The 21,149-nt window shown below is 42.9% G+C and overlaps 1 protein-coding gene across 5 annotated transcripts in view; it reads right to left on the bottom strand.

Moving 5' to 3' along the window:
* The window catches only part of TAMM41 (TAM41 mitochondrial translocator assembly and maintenance homolog), a 124,004-nt gene that overhangs the window by 70,678 nt on the left and 32,177 nt on the right, over positions 1–21,149 (bottom strand). For 4 of the 5 annotated variants that reach the window (XM_074404781.1, XM_074404782.1, XM_039478986.2 and 1 more), the window contains 3 exons: positions 16,329–16,474; positions 5,845–6,010; positions 3,879–3,941 (listed from right to left, as the gene is read on the bottom strand). In XM_074404781.1, coding sequence (XP_074260882.1) covers positions 3,879–3,941; positions 5,845–6,010; positions 16,329–16,474 — 375 coding nt within the window. Of the gene's footprint in view, positions 1–3,878; positions 3,942–5,844; positions 6,011–16,321; positions 16,475–21,149 lie in introns of those variants that run through there. The other variant, XM_074404783.1, reaches the window with a different exon arrangement.

The raw sequence follows: 21,149 nt of genomic DNA, 5'->3' as shown, positions 1-21,149 counted from the left end.
CCTAAAATTCATAGGGAACCAAAAAAAAAGTCAAATAGCCAAAGCAATCCTAAGCAAAAAGAATAATGGCATCACATTATCTGACTTAAAATTATACTACAAGGCTATAGTAACCAAAACAACATGGTACTGATATAAAAACAGACACAGAGCAGGGCATGGTGGCTCACACCTGTAATCCCAGCACTCTGGGAAGCCAAGGCAGGCAGATCACCTGGGGTCAGGAGTTCAAGATCACCCTGGCCAACATGGTGAAACCCTGTTTCTGCTAAAAATATCTACTAAAAATATACTGGGCATGGTGGTGGCCGCTAAACAAGGTATACGCATGAACATATGGGGTAGAATGACACTGGTGACTATTAAAAGTGTGAGGATGGGAGGAGGGGTGAGGGTTGAAAAATTACTTATTGGGTATAATGTTCACTATTTGGGTGATGATGGGTACACTAAAAGCCAAACTTCACTACAGAATATACACATGTAAAAAAATGCACTTGCATTCCTTAAACATATAAAAAATTAAAAAGAAAAAAAAAGTGAAGTGAAACAAGCAGTAAGCATTCAGGAGAAGCAGCATCAGCACTCGCAGGCCACAAGGACAGCTGAGCTGTGGGTTCTGTAACCAACTGCCCTCTGCTGGTGAGTGGAAAGAATGGATCAAAGGTTCATTTCAGGTTGGAAGTGTCAAGGGATGATCAGGGATCTTTTTCATTTCAGCCTTTTAATAGAGAAAAATTCAAACTTAAAAAACAGACAGAAGAGTATAAAACAGCCCCATGCAACTTTACCTAGCTTTGACAATGTATCAACTCATGGGCAATCTTGTGTCATGTACCTCTTACCCATTTCCCTCTGCCATGTTTTATTTTGAAGCAAATTCCAGACAGCGTATCATTTCATCTGGAATTACTTTAGTATGCATGTCTAAAAGAAAAGGGATTTTTTTTAAAAAAAAAAGCTGCATAACACCATCATTATCACAACTGAAAAATAATTAACAATAATTCTAATAATTCTTTATAGTATAGGATGCCAAAAACAAAACAAGTCATTAAACCTCACCCAAGGAGGATCATGGCAAGGGAAAGGCAATCATGCAAAATTCAGATTAACAGCATGAATCACCCATCTTTAGACTTGCCAGAGTAAACTAGCAGCAACATAGATTAAATGAATATCTTAACTGGAAATGCAAAGCCACAGACCCAAATGGTAGGAAAATCTTCAGTTCAGTAGATGTGACACAAGTGCTACTGAGTTTTTATTGAAACTTTTTAAAATTTATAAAATAACATATATATATATATACACACACACACATATATATATAATATGTATAATTTTTTTTTGAGATAGGGTCTCACTCTGCTCAGACTGAAATGCAGTGGTGCAGTCTCAGCTCAATGCAGCCTCGACTTCCTGGGCTCAGGTGATTCTCCCATCTCAGCCTCCTGAATCTGGGACTGCGGGGGCACACCAATAGGCCCAACAGATTTTTTGTATTTTTTATAGAGATGGGGTTTCACCATGTTGCCCAGGCTGGTCTCCAACTCTTGGACTCAAGTGATCCTCCTGTCTTGGCCTCCTAAAGTGCTGGGATTACAGGTGTGAGCCACCACGCCTGGCCTTGTTGAATCTTTCCAAGGATTCAGGAGGACAACAATGTCCTTGAGGGCCAGATGCTCAAAGAGGCATCTAAGTAGTTGGGCTGTGAGACACTGAGAGGTGTGACCACACCTGCTCCCCAGCAATCTCAAACCCAGGGATCAGAATTAGGTTGAAAGATCACTCCCCTTTTTGGGCTACCTCTGTGCTATTTCTCCCTTTCTTGCAAATTTCTGTTAGAACGTCTGTTTCTCTTTCTAGATTATAAGCCTCTAGAATACAGTATGGCATTTGATACGGTTTGGCTCTGTGCCCCCATCCCAATCTCACCCTGAATTGTAATAATCCCCACATGTTGTGGGAGGGATCTGGGAGGGGAGGTAAATCATGAAGGTGGGTCTTTCTCGTGCTGTTCTCATGGTAGTGAATAAGTCTTGTGAGAGCTGATGGTTCTATAAAGGGGAGTTGCCCTGCACACGTGCTCTTGCCTGCTGCCATGTAAGACATGATTTTGCTCCTCATTCGCCTTCCACCATGATTCTGAGGCCTCCCTAGCCACGTGCAACTGTGAATCAATTAAATCTCTTTCCTTTATAGATTACCCAGTCTCAGGAATGTCTTTATTAGCGGCATAAGAACAGACAAATACAGCATTATGGTCACTTTTGTATCCTGAGTGGCTGGCACATGAGAGATGCACAATGGATGCTTGCATGAAGAAAGCCTGGACTAGAAAAGTCAATCACTTGATGAAGCCAAGTGTTGGAAAGAACGGGGAGAAAAGAGGATTCTCATACTCTGCTTGTGGGATGATGAATTGATACAGCCACTTTGGAGGACAACTAGCAATATCCAAAGAGATGTTCAAATATTTAGGCCACAAAACAAGAACAGGACACAAAAAACAGGAGCCTTCAGAGAATAGCAAGAAAGAGCTCCTGGAAATTATAAACACTTAGCAGAAGTGTTGAAAGCTAAACTTGAGAAATTTGAGAAAATCTTCCAAAGCAGAGCAAAAGAACAAAGAGATAAAAAATAGAAGACAAAAGAAAGAAAGTCAAAGGACTAACCTAGGAGCTCCAGTATCTGAATAAAGAGAGTTCTAGAAAGAGAACAGAGAAAACAGATGGGATGAAATTAAAGAAAGAATTTAAAACATTTTCTTATATCCTTATATTCTGACTTTCCCAACCGAAAGAGCAATGAGTTCCCGGTAAAACAGACAAAAACAGACTCACATCAAAGCACATTACAGAGAGAATTCAGAACATGGGAAAAATAAAGACCTAACAAGCTTCCAGAAATAACATACACAAAGGAGTAAGAATCAGAATGGCTTTAGATCTAGACTATAATTCTAGAAGTAAAAGATAAATGCAGCAATGATCTCAAAATTCTAAAGGAAAGATTTCTAATCTATACCCAGACTAAGCATTAACTATGGGTAAAGGCAGACAAAAAAGACTTTCAGACATACATGGTCTCTAAATGTGCCTTCCATGTTCCCTTTCTTAGGAAATTACTGGAAAATCTGCTTCACCAAAATGGGAGTGTGCACCAAGCAAGGGAAAGACATGAGATACAGGAAATGGGGGACCCCCTAGAGGGGACAGTGAAGACACTCTCCATGGGAGAACATTGTGCAGGGAAGGAAAGGTGTACTATGAGGCTCATCACACCATTAAAGTGAAAACTAACCAGCCAAAACCACAAGACAACTATATTAGGAGGACAGAGGGATAGGAGGGTGAGAACACTGAGGAGGGTGGGTGCCAGAGTTGAATTCTAACCTCCCATAGAGAGAAGTCAATAGATGACACCTAAAGTTGAAACGTAGAAAATACTTAAAGTTGAAACATAGAGAAATGGCAGTAAAAACAAAAATAACCCACTAAAAGAGATGGAAGCAGTTGTCTCCGAGAAGGGGAAGAGGAGAGGGAGCACAGGTGCTGTTTTTGCAATGCTTTGCATCTGTAACTTTGATAAATATAACAATATGAGGAAGAAACCCTGCACACACTAAGTTTCTCAGAAAATTCAGAAGGGCAGTAAAGCTTCCAACAGCACTGCCAATGGTCTGACATTGTTAGACTCCCAGATTCTGCTGCTGTTATGCCTGTCTGTACCTTACTGCAATATCCCAGTTTTTTGGCCATCAAAGCTCAGCATTTCACAAGTGCTTAAAAGATACAAAGCTTTACACTGTAACCAAGAGTGTGGAAGCCACTCAATCAGCAGGTATGTTATACATGGATTTCTGAAGCTCTTACCAGCAGTAAAAATGCCTTTGGTGCTCTGTCTTATACTAGAAGGTCTCACGATTGCCGAAAGCCCTGTGAGAAAAAGACAAAAAGGAGACCCAAAAAACCCACAACAGATGTTAGTCATCTTAACAGTTTTAAAACTTGAAACTAAATATTCTTTTTCTAGTCAGCCAATAAAACCACTGAATCTATCTCGGTCCTGCTGTCACAGTGACAGTGAAAAGGGCACTGGGACTGAGGGCCTGGAGCAGCCAGCCGTGGCGCCACCGGCTGTATGAGTCCAGGCTGATGACTGAACAGCTCTGGGCTTCCTCCCTTTAAAACGAGGTGGTGGGTTAGCTGACCTGCAAAGGGCATTTTATGACTTAAATCTGCTTGAGATTTCTGGTTCTCAATTCCAAAACATGAAAAGATAAAAACCAAATGATTGTACCTACAAGAAAAACTTTCATTCTGAAAACATATATGCGGATTCCACAGTGAGGGGCAAGTTTCACTCCCCTCAAAGAGACAGCCCAGATCACACTGTTGCCAGGATCATGTTCAAACAAACAACAGTGTGTTTAATACAGAGCTATCTTCAGGATGGGGAGCTAGTGACCTAAACACACAGTCTGCAAACCGAGTGCAGGCCCAGGAGGAGAGCGGAGCGCTTGCTGCGGCTGATGTTCCACTGCAGTGAGATGGTCTTTGCAAAGCATTACTGGAAATTGTATCTGGCACCCAGAGCAGCTCAGTAGATATTTACTGAATGAAAACAGGAGAATGCACTCAATTGAGAGAGGGACTCATTCTCAATTTCAGAAATATTTCTCGATTGACTCATCTTATAAATTACCTTTAGCACCTTAAAAGGAAGTTAGTCTCTGAAGATAAGGTTCAGGCTTTTTTTGTTTGCTTGTTTTGTTTTTTGTTTTTTCAGAGATAAGGGCTGCTTTTTTTTTTTTTTTGAGACGGAGTTTTGCTCTTGTTACCCAGGCTGGAGTGCAATGGCGCAATCTCGGCTCACCGCAACCTCTGCCTCCTGGGTTCAGGCAATTCTCCTGCCTCAGCCTCCTGAGTAGCTGGGATTACAGGCACGCACCACCATGCCCAGCTAATTTTTTGTATTTTTAGTAGAGACGGGGTTTCACCATGTTGGCCAGGATGGTCTCGATCTCTTGACCTCGTGATCCACCCGCCCCGGCCTCCCAAAGTGCTGGGATTACAGGCTTGAGCCACCGCGCCCGGCGATAAGGGCTGCTTTATCACTCAGTGGTGTGATCTTAGCTCACTGCAGCCTCCAACTACTCAAGCGATCCTTTCACGTTAGACTCCCAAGTTAGCTGAGATTATAGGCACATGCCACCATGCCCAGCTAATTTTTCAATTTTTGCAGAGACAGGGTCTTGCTCTGTTGCCCAAGCTGGTCTTAAAACTTCTGGCCTCAAGTGATTCTCCCTCCTGGGCCTCCAAAAGTGTTGTAGAAACCCACCTGGCCTGGGTTCAGTGTTTTGGATAAACATTAGGGCAGTGCTGGGGAAAATGCAGTGGAACATGCACCATGTCTAAGTGAATGCACTGAACACTGTATGAGACACATCAAATGTAGTTGGTTGAGGAAAGCTGTGTTCTCAGTGTTATAAAAGCATAAAAAAATGCCACCAATCTATTTTCTCAGGCCACCACCAAGAACACAGGCACATCTTTTAAATAAATTGTAGAAGTTGTGCTCTAGGAACCAAAAGAAACATTGTTTCTCCCTTTGACAGTGAGTCAGGATCCAGGTAAAATTAGAAGTATTGTTACCATCTTACTTCAAACAAGTAAAAATTCAGATTTAGAAAACCCTCAAATTTTTAGTGTTTTCTTCTTGAGAGGCAATCTCTCTATCTCGTTAAACAAGAAGGAAGAAATAATACATCCCCATCACAAACAAAAGTCTGCTTTCCCCTACACTGGCACTTCCTCAACAACAAATTCATAAACGTACCTAGTCGCACCACATCTCCACAGTCGGGATCATGAGCCACTTGGAATAAAGTTTCTTCCACATCTCTGTTTTTTCCAGGAGGGTCCATAATATGATTTATCTGTTGCTGTAAGCTTTTGGGCAATGTCATCAGCTGAGTGAACTGTCCTTCTGGGCTTTTATCTATCTGAGGAGATAAAAAAAGAAGATGTCTACGAAAATGCTTTCAATTCTATAAATAAAGACACAGGGCTTCCCTTTAAAAATCACACAAACATATAGGCACACGCAACCCTGGTGAGGCATGCAAGCTAAGGAGACTCCTTTCTGAAACTGAATGTATAAGTGTTCAGGAGTCTAAGCCCCTTCAGAAAGGATATTCTTGTTTTATAATATTTCATTTCTACCTGAGAAAAGAATAGGAGCCACTCTCATGGATCAATTTCTGACTTTTGGTTTTAAAATCTGTATTTGTCTTAAATCCAGCAGTCAAAGGAAGTGGTGCTTCAGTTGACACTCGAGGCTGTGTCAAATCCAGGCGCTAAGGTGACCGCTCCCATTTCAAACACAAGGAGACTGGCACGCCCTGATTACACCGTCAATGAGACTGAGTGGGATCTGAATTGTGTCTCCTGCCCAAAGGGCCTTTACTATGCTGTACTTCACAAACTGTAGGAATACACTGATGACAGAAACTAATCTTACTCACTTTTTTTTTTTTTTTTTTTTTTTGAGACGGAGTTTCGCTCTTGTTACCCAGGCTGGAGTGCAATGGCGCGATCTCGGCTCACCGCAACCTCCGCCTCCTGGGCTCAGGCAATTCTCCTGCCTCAGCCTCCTAAGTAGCTGGGATTACAGGCACACGCCACCATGCCCAGCTAATTTTTTGCACCTTTAGTAGAGACGGGGTTTCACCATGTTGACCAGGATAGTCTCGATCTCTCGACATCGTGATCCACCCGCCTCGGCCTCCCAAAGTGCTGGGATTACAGGCTTGAGCCACCGCGCCCGGCCCTTACTCACTTTTAGTCCCTAGCACACAGTAGGTACTCAAAAAACAATAAGGAAATAAATAACTGAATTAGTACAACTTAGTTGTCCTAAAGCTACTATGCCAGTGGCTTCTGTTCCCAAAGTATTCTAAAACATACTAAGATGCTGAAGATAAATGTATAAATAAAACATATAAAACTATGTGTCAGACTTTACTTAGAAACCCTTGAATCAAAAGTTGGCCACAGAACTGAGGCCAGACCTAGCTTTCCTAACTCCCAGTTTCACACACTGTGCCTCATTGGAATGAATTTTTTTAAATCTTGTAAACATTGATTTCCTGCCAAGTCTAGAACCAGTAACACTGTCCTCACCAGTTCATCACATTATTTCCCAAGGAAGAATCTGTCCTGTATCCTTTTAACAAATATTTAGGTTTTAACTTCAACTAAAAGAACAGTAAGAAGAAATCAGATGAAGGTATTACATTTTAGGCTTACAGTTTATAGATATAATCAACTTTTTTTTTTTTTTTAGACGGAGTCTTGCTCTGTCACCAGGCTGGAGTGCAGTGGCACAATCTTGGCTCACTGCAACCTCTGCCTCCTGGGTTCAAGCAATTCTTCTGCCTCAGCCTCCCGAGTAGCTGGGACCACAGGCGCCTGCCACCACGCCTGGCTAATTTTTTTGTATTTTTAGTAGAGACAGGGTTTCACCATGTTGGCCAGGATGGTCTCTATTTCTGGACCTCCTGATCTGCCTGTCTCGGCCTCCCAAAGTGCTGGGATTACAGGCGTGAGCCACTGCACCTGGCAGATATGACCAACTTTCTTAATAATTAGAATCTACTCATTCTACCATTTTTTAATTGAATAAATATTAAGTATGTACTAAATGGGCCAGTCAAATAGGTTTACGCCTGTAATCCCAACAGTTTGGGAGGCCGAGTCAGGAGGATTGCTTGAACCCAGGAATTCAAGATCAGCCCTAACAAAACAGTGAGATATCCAGCTCTACGAAAAATTTTAAAAAAAGCTAAATATGGTGGTGCATGCCTACAGTTCTATCTACTTGGGAGGCTGAGGTGGGAGGATCATTTGAGCCTGGGAAGCTGAGGCTATGATCAGTTGTGACTGTGCCACTGCACAACAGCCTGGGCAACAAGAGTGAGACTTAAAAAAAAAAAAAAGTATATACCAAATGCCTGGATTTTCTAGTTTTATCTATAAAATCTATGCAGAGATAAGAAAATGTTATTATTTAATGGCTCTAATGAAGGTAGAGGGGTGAATATTTAGGTTTTTATCTAAATATTTGATATTTATCATTAGGATGGTTCTAAATTCATAGGCCCCATCCTCTATTTAGCTTTGGCTACAAAAATGACAACAAATGTGAGTATTTCTGTAAAATAATCTTAGAAATGACATTTATGGACTTATGTTTTGAGGCCACATATTGGGATTAGGTAGAATAAACTTATATTTAAGTTATACTTTACCTATGAAGCTTCCAGGAATTTTAGAGATGTCAGAATGGCTTGAGTGACATATAAAAAATTGGAAAGTTGGCTGGGTGCGGTGGCTCACACTTGTAACCCCAGCACTTTGGGAGGCTGAGGTGGGCAGATCACAAGGTCAAGAGACTGAGACCATCCTGGCCAACATGGGGAAACCCTGTCTCTACTAAAAATATAAAAAATTAGCTGAGTGTTGTGGCACACACCTGTAGTCCCACCTATTCAGGAGGCTGAGGCAGGAGAATCGCTTCAACCTGGGAGGCAGAGGTTACAGTGAGCCAAGATTGTGCCATTGCACTCCAGTCTAGCAACAGAGCAAGACTCTGTCTCAAAAAAAAAAAAAAAAAAAAAATTAGAAAGTAGTATTTGCCACTGCTTTCTCTTGAGGAAAATGATGCACTAGAATTTTTACTTGAAAGCATGTGGGTGAAAAGATAAAATATCAGGTGACATGATTTAAAAATTTGGTCTAGTCCCATTTTTCTTACAGGAATTCCCATTAAAATATGAAAGTGAAAGCATTCAGCTAAATTGTGAAAGTCAAATTGGATTTTAAAAGCAGACATGGATATAATTATTATATGTAACTTAAGAAAAAAGCAGATATGGAAAAAAACATTATATTGTATGATTCCATTCACATGAACTGTCTAGAACAGGCAAATCTACCAAGAAAGAAAGTGGTTTAGTGGTTGCCTGGGGGAGGGGAGAACTGGGGACCACTAATAGGTATGGAGTGACAGAAAGCTTCTAAAATTACATCGTGGTGATGGCTGTGCAGCTCTGTGACTACACTAAAACCACTAAATTTTACGGTGTATGAATTATTCACCCATAAAGCTAATATTTTATTTTGTTTTTTTTATTTATTTTTTTGAGATAAAGAGTCTTGCTCTGTTGCCCAGGCTGGAGTGCAGTGGTGCGATCTCGGCTCACTGAAACCTCCATCTCCTAGGCTCAAGCAATTCTTGTGCCTCGGCCTCCCAAAGTGCTGGGATTACAGGCGTGAGCCACCATGCCCGGCCCGCTGGGATCTGTTAGATTTACTAAGTCATTAGGTCAGGCAGGCTCAACAGCAATCCACTGGAGGATGGAAGAGGTCTGCCAGCACTGGGCATGAGCAAGGCCAGAGGATACAGTGAGCCACACAAGCAGGAAGCTGAGACCCTGTAATCCCCACCAGCACTGCACTAGCACTTCTTTGTTGGTTCATGCATGTGTCTACACAGAGGCTCCCTTGTGACTGGCTTTTGGAGGAGGAAAAAGAACCAAACTTGCTTCATGGATGATTTGGTTTGGCGTCTACGAGCTGAAAACAGATGGCATTTGCACTACAGCCGCACTCAGGGACAGTCCTGAAAGATGCTGATGAGGGGAAATCCTTCCATGGGCAAGCTTCAGGTAGTGCCCTGTCATCCATGTCATATGGAGAAAAAGGTAGCCCATGATTAGAATATGTAAAGACTCATGGGGAATGGAGGATGATTCACTGGTCAGCTAGGAGCCTAAAAAGGAAAAAGATTGGGAGACTGGGGCCAAGAAACTGATGGACTCATGGGAATGGGCACCAAGTGTGAAGATCTTTGTATTATGTGTTTATGCCTACCAGGAATCATGAAAGAGGTGACAACAGCCAAAAGAACAATTCAGCCAGTTGACTCAATAGCCTCTGTGGTGCTAGTGGTGGCACAAGGGGTTCATAAAAGGAATGCCCATGATGCCAGGGACAGAGGCTATACCTAAACCCAGTATCATGGATGTCTACTCAACAAGGCTGATTTAGCTGTCGCTGCTATTGAAAGTCCATCCTGTTCTCAAGAGGCCAATGCTGAGATTCTGATAGAGGATCATCTTTTGAGACTAACCAACCATTTGGTGGTAAGCTGACGACACTGGACCCCTCCAACCTGGGAAAAGGGCAGCAGTTCACCTCGACTTAGAAGTGATACATAATCCCAGCCATGGGTTTGCCCTTCCTGCCTGCAGGGCCTAGCCAGTCCCCTTGCACAGGACTCACAGAATGTCTGATTCAGCAACATGGTATACCACATAACATCACTTAGGGGATCCACTTTAGAGCAAAGGCAGGGCAGAGGTGCAGCAATGGGCATAAGACTGTGGCTCCACTATTCCTACCACAAAACGCACCTCAGCTGCCAGCCTGGGATGGCAGTGGCTTCAAAGGGTGTCAATTTTTGTCCCCCATGATAAAGAATTAAAAGGTCCAAAATGTCAATGTGCCACTGTTGGAAAACTATGAAAGAGCCATCAAGGAACAGCAGAGGCATAGCTTGAAGACACTGTCCTGCAACCATTGTGCTACACACTCCGAATCAATCACCATTACACAGTACTATATTCCCAATTGGCAGAAGACATGGGCTTGGGGACCAAGGGTAGAAGGAAAAACGACCTTGCTTACAATCATTCCCAGGAACCCACTCAGGAACACTGTGCTTCCTATCACCACAACTCTAGGGCTGTGGGTCTAGAGGTCCCAGTTCTTGGAGAAGGGATGCTTTTACCAGAGAATACAGTAAGCATCCCATTAACTTTAAGCTACAACTGCAACCCAATCAATTCAGAATCCCATGCCAAAAGTCCAGCAGATAAGGCAACGAATCACTGGCAGGAGCAATAGGCACTGGTCATCAGGAGCTGGGGGTACTGATACACATCTCTTAGTACCCCTTGCCCAATTTTGATGGTAAGTGGACAAATGTGGTGGCCAGGGTCCTCCGGACTCCTTCAAGATGAGGGTCTGGGCCACCCTGTCTAGACAAGCAGAAGTGGCAGATGAGGGTGAAGGGAATCTGGATGGGTAGCAGAGGCGGGAGAAGATGAGTCTTAGGTGCAGCCTCAAGGCCAGACGCAACACTGGGAGCTGAAGCTCAGTTCCCCAATCTTATTCTTGTAAATTTCCCCAGAAAAGAAACCAATTAGAAACTAGATTATGCAGGCTTTTATAGGCCATAGGAAGGATTCTGGATACCTTTATCTTCATAGTTGGACAAAATTCCTAGGCCTTTTTCCTTGCTCAGTTTCTAGAAAATTAGTACCTAGATACATTATAATTCCCTGTCCTCTAGCCAGAGAATGGAAGATCTCTGGAGAAATTCTACAGACACTGATACTTGAGATCCTCCAATAAAATAGCTAGATCCTTGGCCAGAAGTGGTGGTTCATGCCTGCAATCCCAGCACTTTGGGAGGCTGAGGAGGGCGGATCACTTGAGTTCAGGAGTTGGAGACCAGCCTAGCTGACATGGTGAAACCCTGCCTCTATTAAAAATACAAAACTTAGCCAGGTGTGGTGTTACTTGCCTATAGTTCCAGCTATTTGGGAGGCTGAGGCACGAGAATTGCTTGAACCTGGGAGATGGAGGTTGCAGTGAGCCGAGATCGAGCCACCGCAGTCCAGCCTGGGCAACAGAGAGAGATTCCATCTCAAAAAAACCAAACCAAACCAAACCAAACAGCTAGGTCCTTGCTTCATAATCCTATAGTCAAGCCCACCAGTTGATGAGTCTGATATATCGCAAAGAACCTCCAGTCTGCATTTTAGTCCCTCATCCTCTGGCATGGTGGCTCTTGCCTGTAATCCCAATACTTTGGGAGGCCAGAAAGGAGGATAGTTGAGCCTAGGAGTTCGAGACCAGCCAGGGCAACAAAGTGAGACCCTGTCTCTACAAAAAAAAAAAAAAAAAAAAAAGTCTCAGATCATATGGGTACAAATATATATGTGTGTGTCTGTATGTATGTGTGTATACATGTATATGTATGTGTATGTGTATATATCTATCTATCCATAGATATAGATACACACACATACATAAAAAAATCAGCTGGGCATAGTGGCATGGGCCTGTAGTCCCAGGTACTCAGGAGGCTGAGGTGGCAGGATCACCTGAGTGCAGGAGTTCAAGGCTACAGTAAGCTATGATCATGTCACTACACTGCAGCGTAGGTGACAGAGTGAAATCCCCTCTCAAATTCACTAATTCATTAATTAATTTTAAAAAACAGGCCAGGAAGGAAATTCAGACATTTGAGAAAAGCTTCTAACATAACAGACAAGAATAAATGAACAAACAAAAGGAACTATAAGAGAAAGAAACAACATGAGACAGCAAGACCAACTCTTCAAAAGTTACAGTAAAGATCATTAAAGAGGCCGGGTGCGGTGGCTCAAGCCTGTAATCCCAGCACTTTGGGAGGCCGAGGTGAGTGGATCACGAGGTCGAGAGATCGAGACCAACCTGGTCAACATGGCGAAACCCCGTCTCTACTAAAAATACAAAAAATTAGCTGGGCATGGTGGTGCGTGCCTATAATCCCAGCTACAGGAGGCTGAGGCAGGAGAATTGCCTGAACCCAGGAGGCGGAGGTTGCGGTGAGCCGAGATCGTGCCATTGCACTCCAGCCTGGGTAACAAGAGCGAAACTCCGTCTCAAATAAGATCATTAAAGAGATTAGGAGAAAATAGTACATCCATAATACAAGAATAGAATGCTATAAAAAAGAACATTTGGAAAAAATTAAAAATTCAGTATAAGTGTTAGAAAACCAATCAGAAAAATTCTCCCATAAAGCTAAAGTGATATGAGAGGGAGGGGGAGGGAGAGGGGGGAGGAGAAAGAGAGAGAGAGAGAGAGAGAGAGAGAAAGGATAAAAGGTTAAACCAGGAGATCTAGCAACCACCTAAGAGGAATCCCAGGAAGAACAAACTAAGAAAATGAGTATGAAGAAATAATTATAGAAATAATGAAAGAAAATTCCCTAGAACTGAAGCTTATAAAATTTCAGATAGAAAAGGCTCACTGAGGCGGGTGCAGTGACTCACACGAGTTAACCTAATTCTTTGGAAGACCAAGGTAGGAAGATGGCTTGAGCCCAGGAGTTTGCGACCAGCCTGGGCAATATGATGAAACCCCGTTTCTACTAAAAATACAGAAACCAGTCAGGCATGGTGGTGCGTGTCTGTAGTCCCAGTTACTCAAGAGGTTGAGGTGGGAGAGTTGCTTGAGCTTGGGAGTTTGAGGTTGTAGGAAGCTGGGATTGCGCCACTGCACTCTGCCTGGGCTACTGAGCAAGGCCCTGTCTCAAAAACAAAAAAGAGGAAAGAAAAGAAAAGTAAGACACAGAGAGAGAGAGAGAGAGAGAGAGAGAGAGAGAGAGACAGACAGAGACAGAGACAGAGAGAGAGAGAGAGAGAGAGAGAGAGGGAGAGGGAGAGGGAGAGGGAGAGGGAGAGGGAGGATGAACGAAACTAGCAAGTGCCTGAATAATTAATGGAAAACATATAAATAAAGAGGGAAAATTATTTCCATCCTAGAATTTGATATTTAGCCAATACTATCAATCAAAGGGAGGGTAGAATTTTCAGAGGTATACAGTCTCAAAAATTTAACTACCTCACACCCTTTAAAAAGGTAATAAAAGACATACTTCACTAATATGAGAGTGTAAACCATGGCAGAGGAAAATGCAAGACCCACAAAACCAAAAACTAGCATAGGGGAGGCAAAGGGAATTCTCGGGGTAAGAATGAAAGGAAGGTGGATGGAAGAGTGCAGCTGTGCAGCAAGCTAGAAAACAATCAGCCGAGAAAGAAACAGGGCAGGGGGCTCCCGGAAAAACATTCCTATGAAAAACAAAAATCAAAAAATACCGATAATTTGTCTATAACAGCAAGAGTTTTACAGATCTGTCAGAGTTTGAGGATGAAATAATGACCTAAGCAACTGAAAAAATAAGACAACTATTAACTCCAGGATAAACAAAGTTGTATGGGAAAGGGAACTTCAAAATACCACAGCTCATCAATAAACAAAAAGCTGTCACAATATAGTAAATATTGAATATTAACCTAACCAAAAATTATGAAACACCTTTATGTGAAGCATGAGGACCTGAGGTAGGAAGGGAAGAGAATGTGTGTGCTGAGTGCGTGTGTGTAAATGTGTGTATTGGTATGTGAATTGACAGGGCAGTGTAAGATGGTAAAAAAAAATCCTCATTTTCCAGGATGGCAAAAATAAAGAGTAAGATTGAAAAAAAATCAGGAAATAATAGTCAAAGCATATTATTTACAACACTGAAGTGAATACCAGAAGAATCAGCTCTAGATATGAAAGCAGCTGCCTCTGGTAAGTAAGGCTGAGAATGTAGCAAGGTATACACAGGGAACTGCCCTTCTTGTTATAAACCTGAGGTACCATTTGGCTTTTAAACCACGTGCATGCATAAAAAACCTCAACCTGAACCAAATGTGGGAAAATCTGTTAAACTGAGTGGTGGGTATTCTCGAATTTCATATGTCACTCTCTGTTCTTTTCTTATTTTAAAACTAATTCCTATTTCCATTTATTTATTTATTTATTTTGAGATGGAGTTTCACTCTTGTCCAGGCTGGAGTACAATGGCGCAATCTCAGCTTACCACAACCTCTGCCTTCTGGGTTCAAGCGATTCTCCTGCCTCAGCCTCCTGAGTAGCTGGGATTACAAGCATGTGCCACCACGCCTGGCTAATTTTGTATTTTTAGTGGAGACAGAGTTTCTCCATGTTGGTCAGGTTGGTCTCAAACTCCCTACCTCAGGTGATCCACCCGCCTCGGCCTCCCACAGTGCTAGAATTACAGGTGTGAGCCACCACGCCTAGCCACTAATTTCTATTTTTTAAAATTCCCTTTTTAGCTCTAGAAATTCCATTAAGCTATTACTCATTACAATGTTAGTTGCCCCTATTATGTGGATTGGGAAGAGCATAAACAAAGTAAAATACAGTGTTCCTTACATTAAAGAAAAAAAAACCCTGCAGTTTTCACAGCTAGAAAACAAAAATGAAAAACCTTAAATCTAGATTACTTTTCTCCAAGGGATGATTTATTTGTTTATTATTTTTTATTTTGGAATAGGGTCTCGCTCTGTTGCCCAGGCTGGAGTGCAATGGCGCAATCATGGCTCACTGTGGCCTGTAACTCCTGGACTCAAGCAATCCTCTAACCTCAGCCTCCCAAGTACCTGGGACTACAGGTGCACACCAACACACCCAGCTAATTTTTGTATTTTTTGTAGAGACAGGATGTTGCCCTGTATCTACAAAACATGACAGCATGTTGCCCAAGCTGGTCTCAAACTCCTGGGTTCAAGTAATCTGCCCACATTAGCCTCCCAAAATGCTGGGCTGGGGGTGCTGAGGCTAGGGGTGTTGAGGCTGCAGTGAGCCGAGATCATGCCAGTGCACTCCAGCCTGGGTGACAGAGCCAGACCCTGTCCCCAAAAAAGAAAAAAATAATAGACACCAAAATGTCAATACAGTTACCACTGGGGAGCTAAATGGGTCTGGGGATAGAATGAGAGTGATTTAAAAGTTTATTTTCTTTTTTTTTTTTGAGACGGAGTTTCACTCTTGTTACCCAGGCTGGAGTGCAATGGCGCGATCTCGGCTCACCGCAACCTCCGCCTCCTGGGTTCAGGCAATTCTCCTGCCTCAGCCTCCTGAGTAGCTGGGATTACAGGCACGCACCACAATGCCCAGCTAATTTTTTGTATTTTTAGTAGAGACGGGGTTTCACCATGTTGACCAGGATGGTCTCGATCTCTTGACCTCGTGATCCACCCGCCTCGGCCTCCCAAAGTGCTGGGATTACAGGCTTGAGCCACCGCGCCCGGCCAACTAAAAGTTTATTTTCATTAGTTTTGATTGGTAATTAACAGGCATAAGAATTTCCAATGGCAAAAAAGACACATGGTGAAAACAAGTCCCTCTCCCACTTCTGCCCCTAGTTCCCTTCTCCAAAGGCAGCCTCTCATTACTAGTCTCTGTCACCTTCTAGCATTATTTGAGATATATAGAACCATATGTTCTCATATAGTACTTACTTTCTAAACTATATTCTCATATTAGTCATGTTGTTCTATCCCTGACTTTCTTCCTGCAAATAGCTCTTGTCTTAGAAACAATGCAAGCTATTTTCCACCTACAGTTTACCTCCAGCCGGCCTTGCTGGCTTTTATACACCACTTGCGGATTCTCCTGTAGTATGCTGCCATAGAGCTCTCGAAAGTGGGCTACATTGGGCTTCACAATATTCAACACTTTTGTTTTATCCTCTCCAACCAGCATCCGAAAGTCACCTAGTTAAAACAAAGAGATAAACACATCTTCCATTAAGAATCCACACTCTGACCTATGAATGACAGTCCCCACACTGACACTGCATGGGTTCACTCTGGCAGGATCCATCACCAAAACCTTGTTTTTCCTCCTCAAAACATGAACACTTTACCCAAGAAATGTGAGCACTTGTTTGGAGGAAAAGAGGGTCTCTCAAATCACAAAGCCCTTTATGCCAGTTAAACTAGAGTTACCTAGGTACACAAGGTAATCACAAGTGAGTGGCTAACTGGTTTTAGTTTTTCCAGTGCTGAAGTTTCTGTACCTACAAACTCGTCTTACGGGCTAAACTCTGCCTGTAGCCAATCAGGGAGACAGGAGCTGTGCACTACCACTATAGACTTGTCCCTGCCATTGCTTCCTCATCGTTGACCTACTGAGGAGCTTTATGAATACAATTAATCTTATATTTTACAAGGGCAAAATAAGGCTTAAAAGTTCTATAAGAGGATGTTTGCATTTAAGATGAAATTGTAAACAGATATAACTTCTAAATTGCAAGTGATGAGAAATAAGAAATGTTACATTTGCCTATGGGATGAATTTAGCTGAAAAACAAGTAATTCTGAAGAAGAAAAGCATTTTGAATCAAATGAAAAGTGCCCTGCCAATGCCACTGATAATCATCGGCAAGATGGAGGAGAAAGGAATGATAAAAGTGGACACATTTGAGTGCATGCCAACTGGGCTAATGTGAAATCAGAAGAGGCCAGACAAACGCAGAACCTTCTGAGTCAAGCATGGTGAAAGCAATGTTGTGGAATCCTTTGTTGGACAGAGAGCAAGTTGTCAGGGGGACTGGAGAGGCGGCAAGTGTAGGCAGATACCCCAGCTGCTGAGGAATCCCCTGGGGCTAGGATGACAATATAATTTATCATCCAAACTAGGTCACTTCTGAGGGTGAAGGGAGCACTATAAATAATTATACTAGACAAGTATAAACTGAGCAAACCAGGACATATGGTTACCCTTGCCAATTTCTTTTTTCTGGGGAAGGGAAGGGATCATAGAGGTCATTACTTGCCACAATGGACTTTCCTAGTGCAAACTGTTGGCTTGTTTTAGAAAAAGTAAAAATATAAAGACGACCAACAATGTGTACTTCATTGAGTAAAGACTAACATATGCTGGGTTTTAAGCTTCAAAGGACCAACTGACACTACAATTGGTGGAATGCAACTGGGGGCTGCAAGCTTAGAAAAACAAGACTTCCAAAGAGCCTCCAGAACCTGACCTTGGTGAAAAGGAGGTGTGACTGTTCAGGTGGGTGAGCAGAACTGAGTCCCAGTCCTAACAACCCGCTCTAATATGGATGAGCCTGTTTTTTTCATGATTGTTTTGAAGGGAGAGTTAGATAGTTAAAATTCAGAATCACTGCTAATAAGGAGGTCAAGAAGTCAGTCCTTTCACATATTGCTGTTGACAGCATAAACTGCTAAAATTCTTCTGGAAAGCACTGAAGCAAGGAACCCCATCTCTGGAGCAAGCCTAAAGAAATAAGCCAAAAACACAAAGAGGTAATGTTTACTGAGCATCTGGTAAATACCAGCCACTGTGTCAAGTGCTTTGTGATACTGCTTCACTTAATCCATATAGCCCTCCTTGCAGGTAGATAGGATTCTATCCCCATCCACATACAAGTCAACGAAGACAGAGATTAAGAAACCTGCTTAAGGTTTCCCAGGAAGTAAAAATACACTACATATATAAAATTGCTCACTGAAGCACTATTTATGATACTGAAGGCAACCCAAATGTCCAACAATGGGGGAATGGATGCGCTATGATGGCATACTGTTACTATCATGGAACAGTAATCATACACAATAAGATGGAAAGTGATCATTTAGTAATGTGCAGTAAGAAACAAACATACAAAAGTATAACAGGCTGGGCATGATATCTCACATCTGTAGTCCTAGCACTTTGGGAGGCCAAGGTCAGGGGATTGTTTGAGCTCAGGAGTTTTGAGTCCAGCCTGGGCAACATAGTGAGATCCTGTCTCCATACAATTTTTTTTTTTAAGCATACCAAAACAAAACAAAAAAAAAAAACTTTGTAAAAAATGAGAAAACCAAGATCAATGGACTATATAAAAATGCTTATTTTTGCTCTAATAAAATACACATTTATTGTAGGTTTTTGCATGTGTGCTTTAATTTGCTATCTCATTTGGTCATGGCAAAGCTCCATAAAGTAGAAACTATTATTCTCAATTTTACAGATGAGGAGATGGAGGTGCAAAGATAATGTGTCCCAGGTCCAACTGCCTCTCAGTATTAAGGTAGTGACATTTTAGGTGATGATTTTACTCTATAATTTCCCTCCATTTCCCTCACTTCTATAATGTTGGCATATTACTTTCTAGCATTTTAAAACAAATTCATGGGATACACAGATGATGACTTGACAAATGTGAATGAAGTGGTGGTTAAGTTTCAACTGTGTAAATCTTTATGCATATAAAAATGGATTCCACTAATCTTGAAGGGATGAAATGTCATCAAATTCTGACTCTAACAAGGCTGGCCCTGAAGTGAAAGATCAGTTTCTAAAACTGTTGAGTTCAAAACATTTGTGTCATTCCTTCTTTCTATACATTCCACAAACAAAAAGTTCCTCAATTTTAGAGTTACTTTCTCTAAGAGAAGGATTTACCATTCTAAAATACCAAGAATTGTATTTTACAATCCAAATCTTCCCCATAAAAGAACAACTGCATGCCATGATTAAAGGACCTAGAAAATACTCTAGGCTCTCAGAGAACAAGGACTGGGGCTTATTTATCTCTGTATCCCTAGCTCCTTGTGCAATGCCTGGCACAGGGAACAGACACATCAGTAAATGTGTGCAGAACTGAATTTCTCTCACTGCTATGCAGCTGAACTAGCTCAGCCACAGGGGATAGGAAGCAAATGGGCCTATGACTCATTTCTTCAGAACAAAATGAATAAAATCATGGGCACAGCATGAACCAGCATCTGATCATAACAATAAATTTGTCTTACCTTCGGAAATCTGTTTGCAACAAAACAACAGTAATGGATTAAAACTGACTGCCGACTTTATTTCATGCCTCTAGGACTGCCAGTACAGTACAATGGGCATCCAAAAGGATAATTTGTCCTTGACATTGAAATGATGCAAACTCCAAGGCCTGTAAACCACCTTGTGGTGGCCTTCCCTGTGATTCAGGCATGCAGGCAGTAGTCAGGGACCTCATTACAGGTGTGCGGACATGAAGGGCTGCATAGTATAGCAGCAAGGCCCTGGCTTTCAACTCTGGCAATGCCCCAGTGTGACTGAGTGATTTAAACTTTCTGAGTCAGCTTCCTTCTCTGTAAAACAGCTTAACCTGGGGAATGCTGGGAAGATGGCCGCCTAAGAACAGCTCAGGACTTCAGCTCCCAGTGAAAGTGCAGAGGGTGAGTGGACGCCGCATTTCCAGACGAACTCTTATTGCCCACAGACCAGGAGATACCCAGGCAGAGGGGTCGCCAGCGTCGCAGTCCCAGCCGGTGCGGCTGTTTTGACCCCTGTGGGGCTGATTCCGCCCGCGCGGCTGCTGTGACCACTCCCTGTTGCTGCGGTTCTCCGTACAAAAGCCACTGGTCTGGGAGCCCTCTTAGCTGGCGAGCAGAGCCCTGAGACGGCAGAGTTGCCCATTCATCTGAAATAGCGAGTCAGGCCAGGAGATTCCTAGGCAAAAAATCCGCCAGGAGCCGGCGCCACAGTTCGAGCCGACTCCGTGAGTCGCAGCACGGGAGATCCCGGCGCCTTTTCAACAAGCGACCGGAACGCGGGGTCGTTCAACTTAAAAGAAAAGACTCTGAGTCAGGGAGCCAGGTGATCAGGCTCGGTTGGTCCCACCCCTCCACCCCCAACAACAACCAAAACAAAAACAGTAATTGGAAACCCTCTGGGTTGAGCCCTCCAAACCAAGCACAGCTGAACCGGGACGGTCCAGCTCCGTGGGGGAGGGGCTTCCGCCATTATTGAGACTCTCCACCGCTACGGAGGCAACCCGCCGTTGCAGAGGCAACCTGCCACAACAGAGAATCCGCCATAACAGAGGCGGGACCACCATTGCCGAGACAGTTCTAACTACGCCCATATAAAAAGGACTACAGGGAAGAGCTCAGGGCAGCTGGGCGGAGCCCACAGCAGCTCAGCAAAGCCCCTGCGGGCAGGCAGTGGCTAGGCATGCTGCTAGCTGGGCGGGTCAAACCTGAAAGAAAAATCAAAAAAGGCAGTAGTGCAACGGAAACTCATAAAGCTCCAACTCCCTGGGACAGAGACAGGCAACAGGTGGATAAACCCACAAAAATGGGAAGAAACCAGCGCAAAAAGGATGAAAACTCCCGAAACCAGAACACCTCTCCTCCTAAAAGGGATCACAACTCCTCACCAGCAAGGGAACCAGACCGGATGGAGAAGGAGGGTGATGAAATGACAGAATCAGACTTCAGAAGGTGGGTAGTAAGAAACTACAATGAACTGAAAGAACATGTTCTAACCCAACGCAAAGAAAATAGGAACCTTGAAAAAAGATTGGACAAACTGCTGACGAGAATGGACAGCATAGAGAGGAGTATAAGTGAATTGATGGAGCTGAAAAACGCAACACGAGAACTT

Source organism: Saimiri boliviensis, chromosome 8 (genome assembly GCF_048565385.1).
Source record: "Saimiri boliviensis isolate mSaiBol1 chromosome 8, mSaiBol1.pri, whole genome shotgun sequence".
NCBI lineage: Eukaryota > Metazoa > Chordata > Mammalia > Primates > Cebidae > Saimiri > Saimiri boliviensis.
The sequence above is the reverse complement of the archived record's forward strand: the minus strand, read 5'-3'. Positions and strand labels throughout refer to the sequence as shown.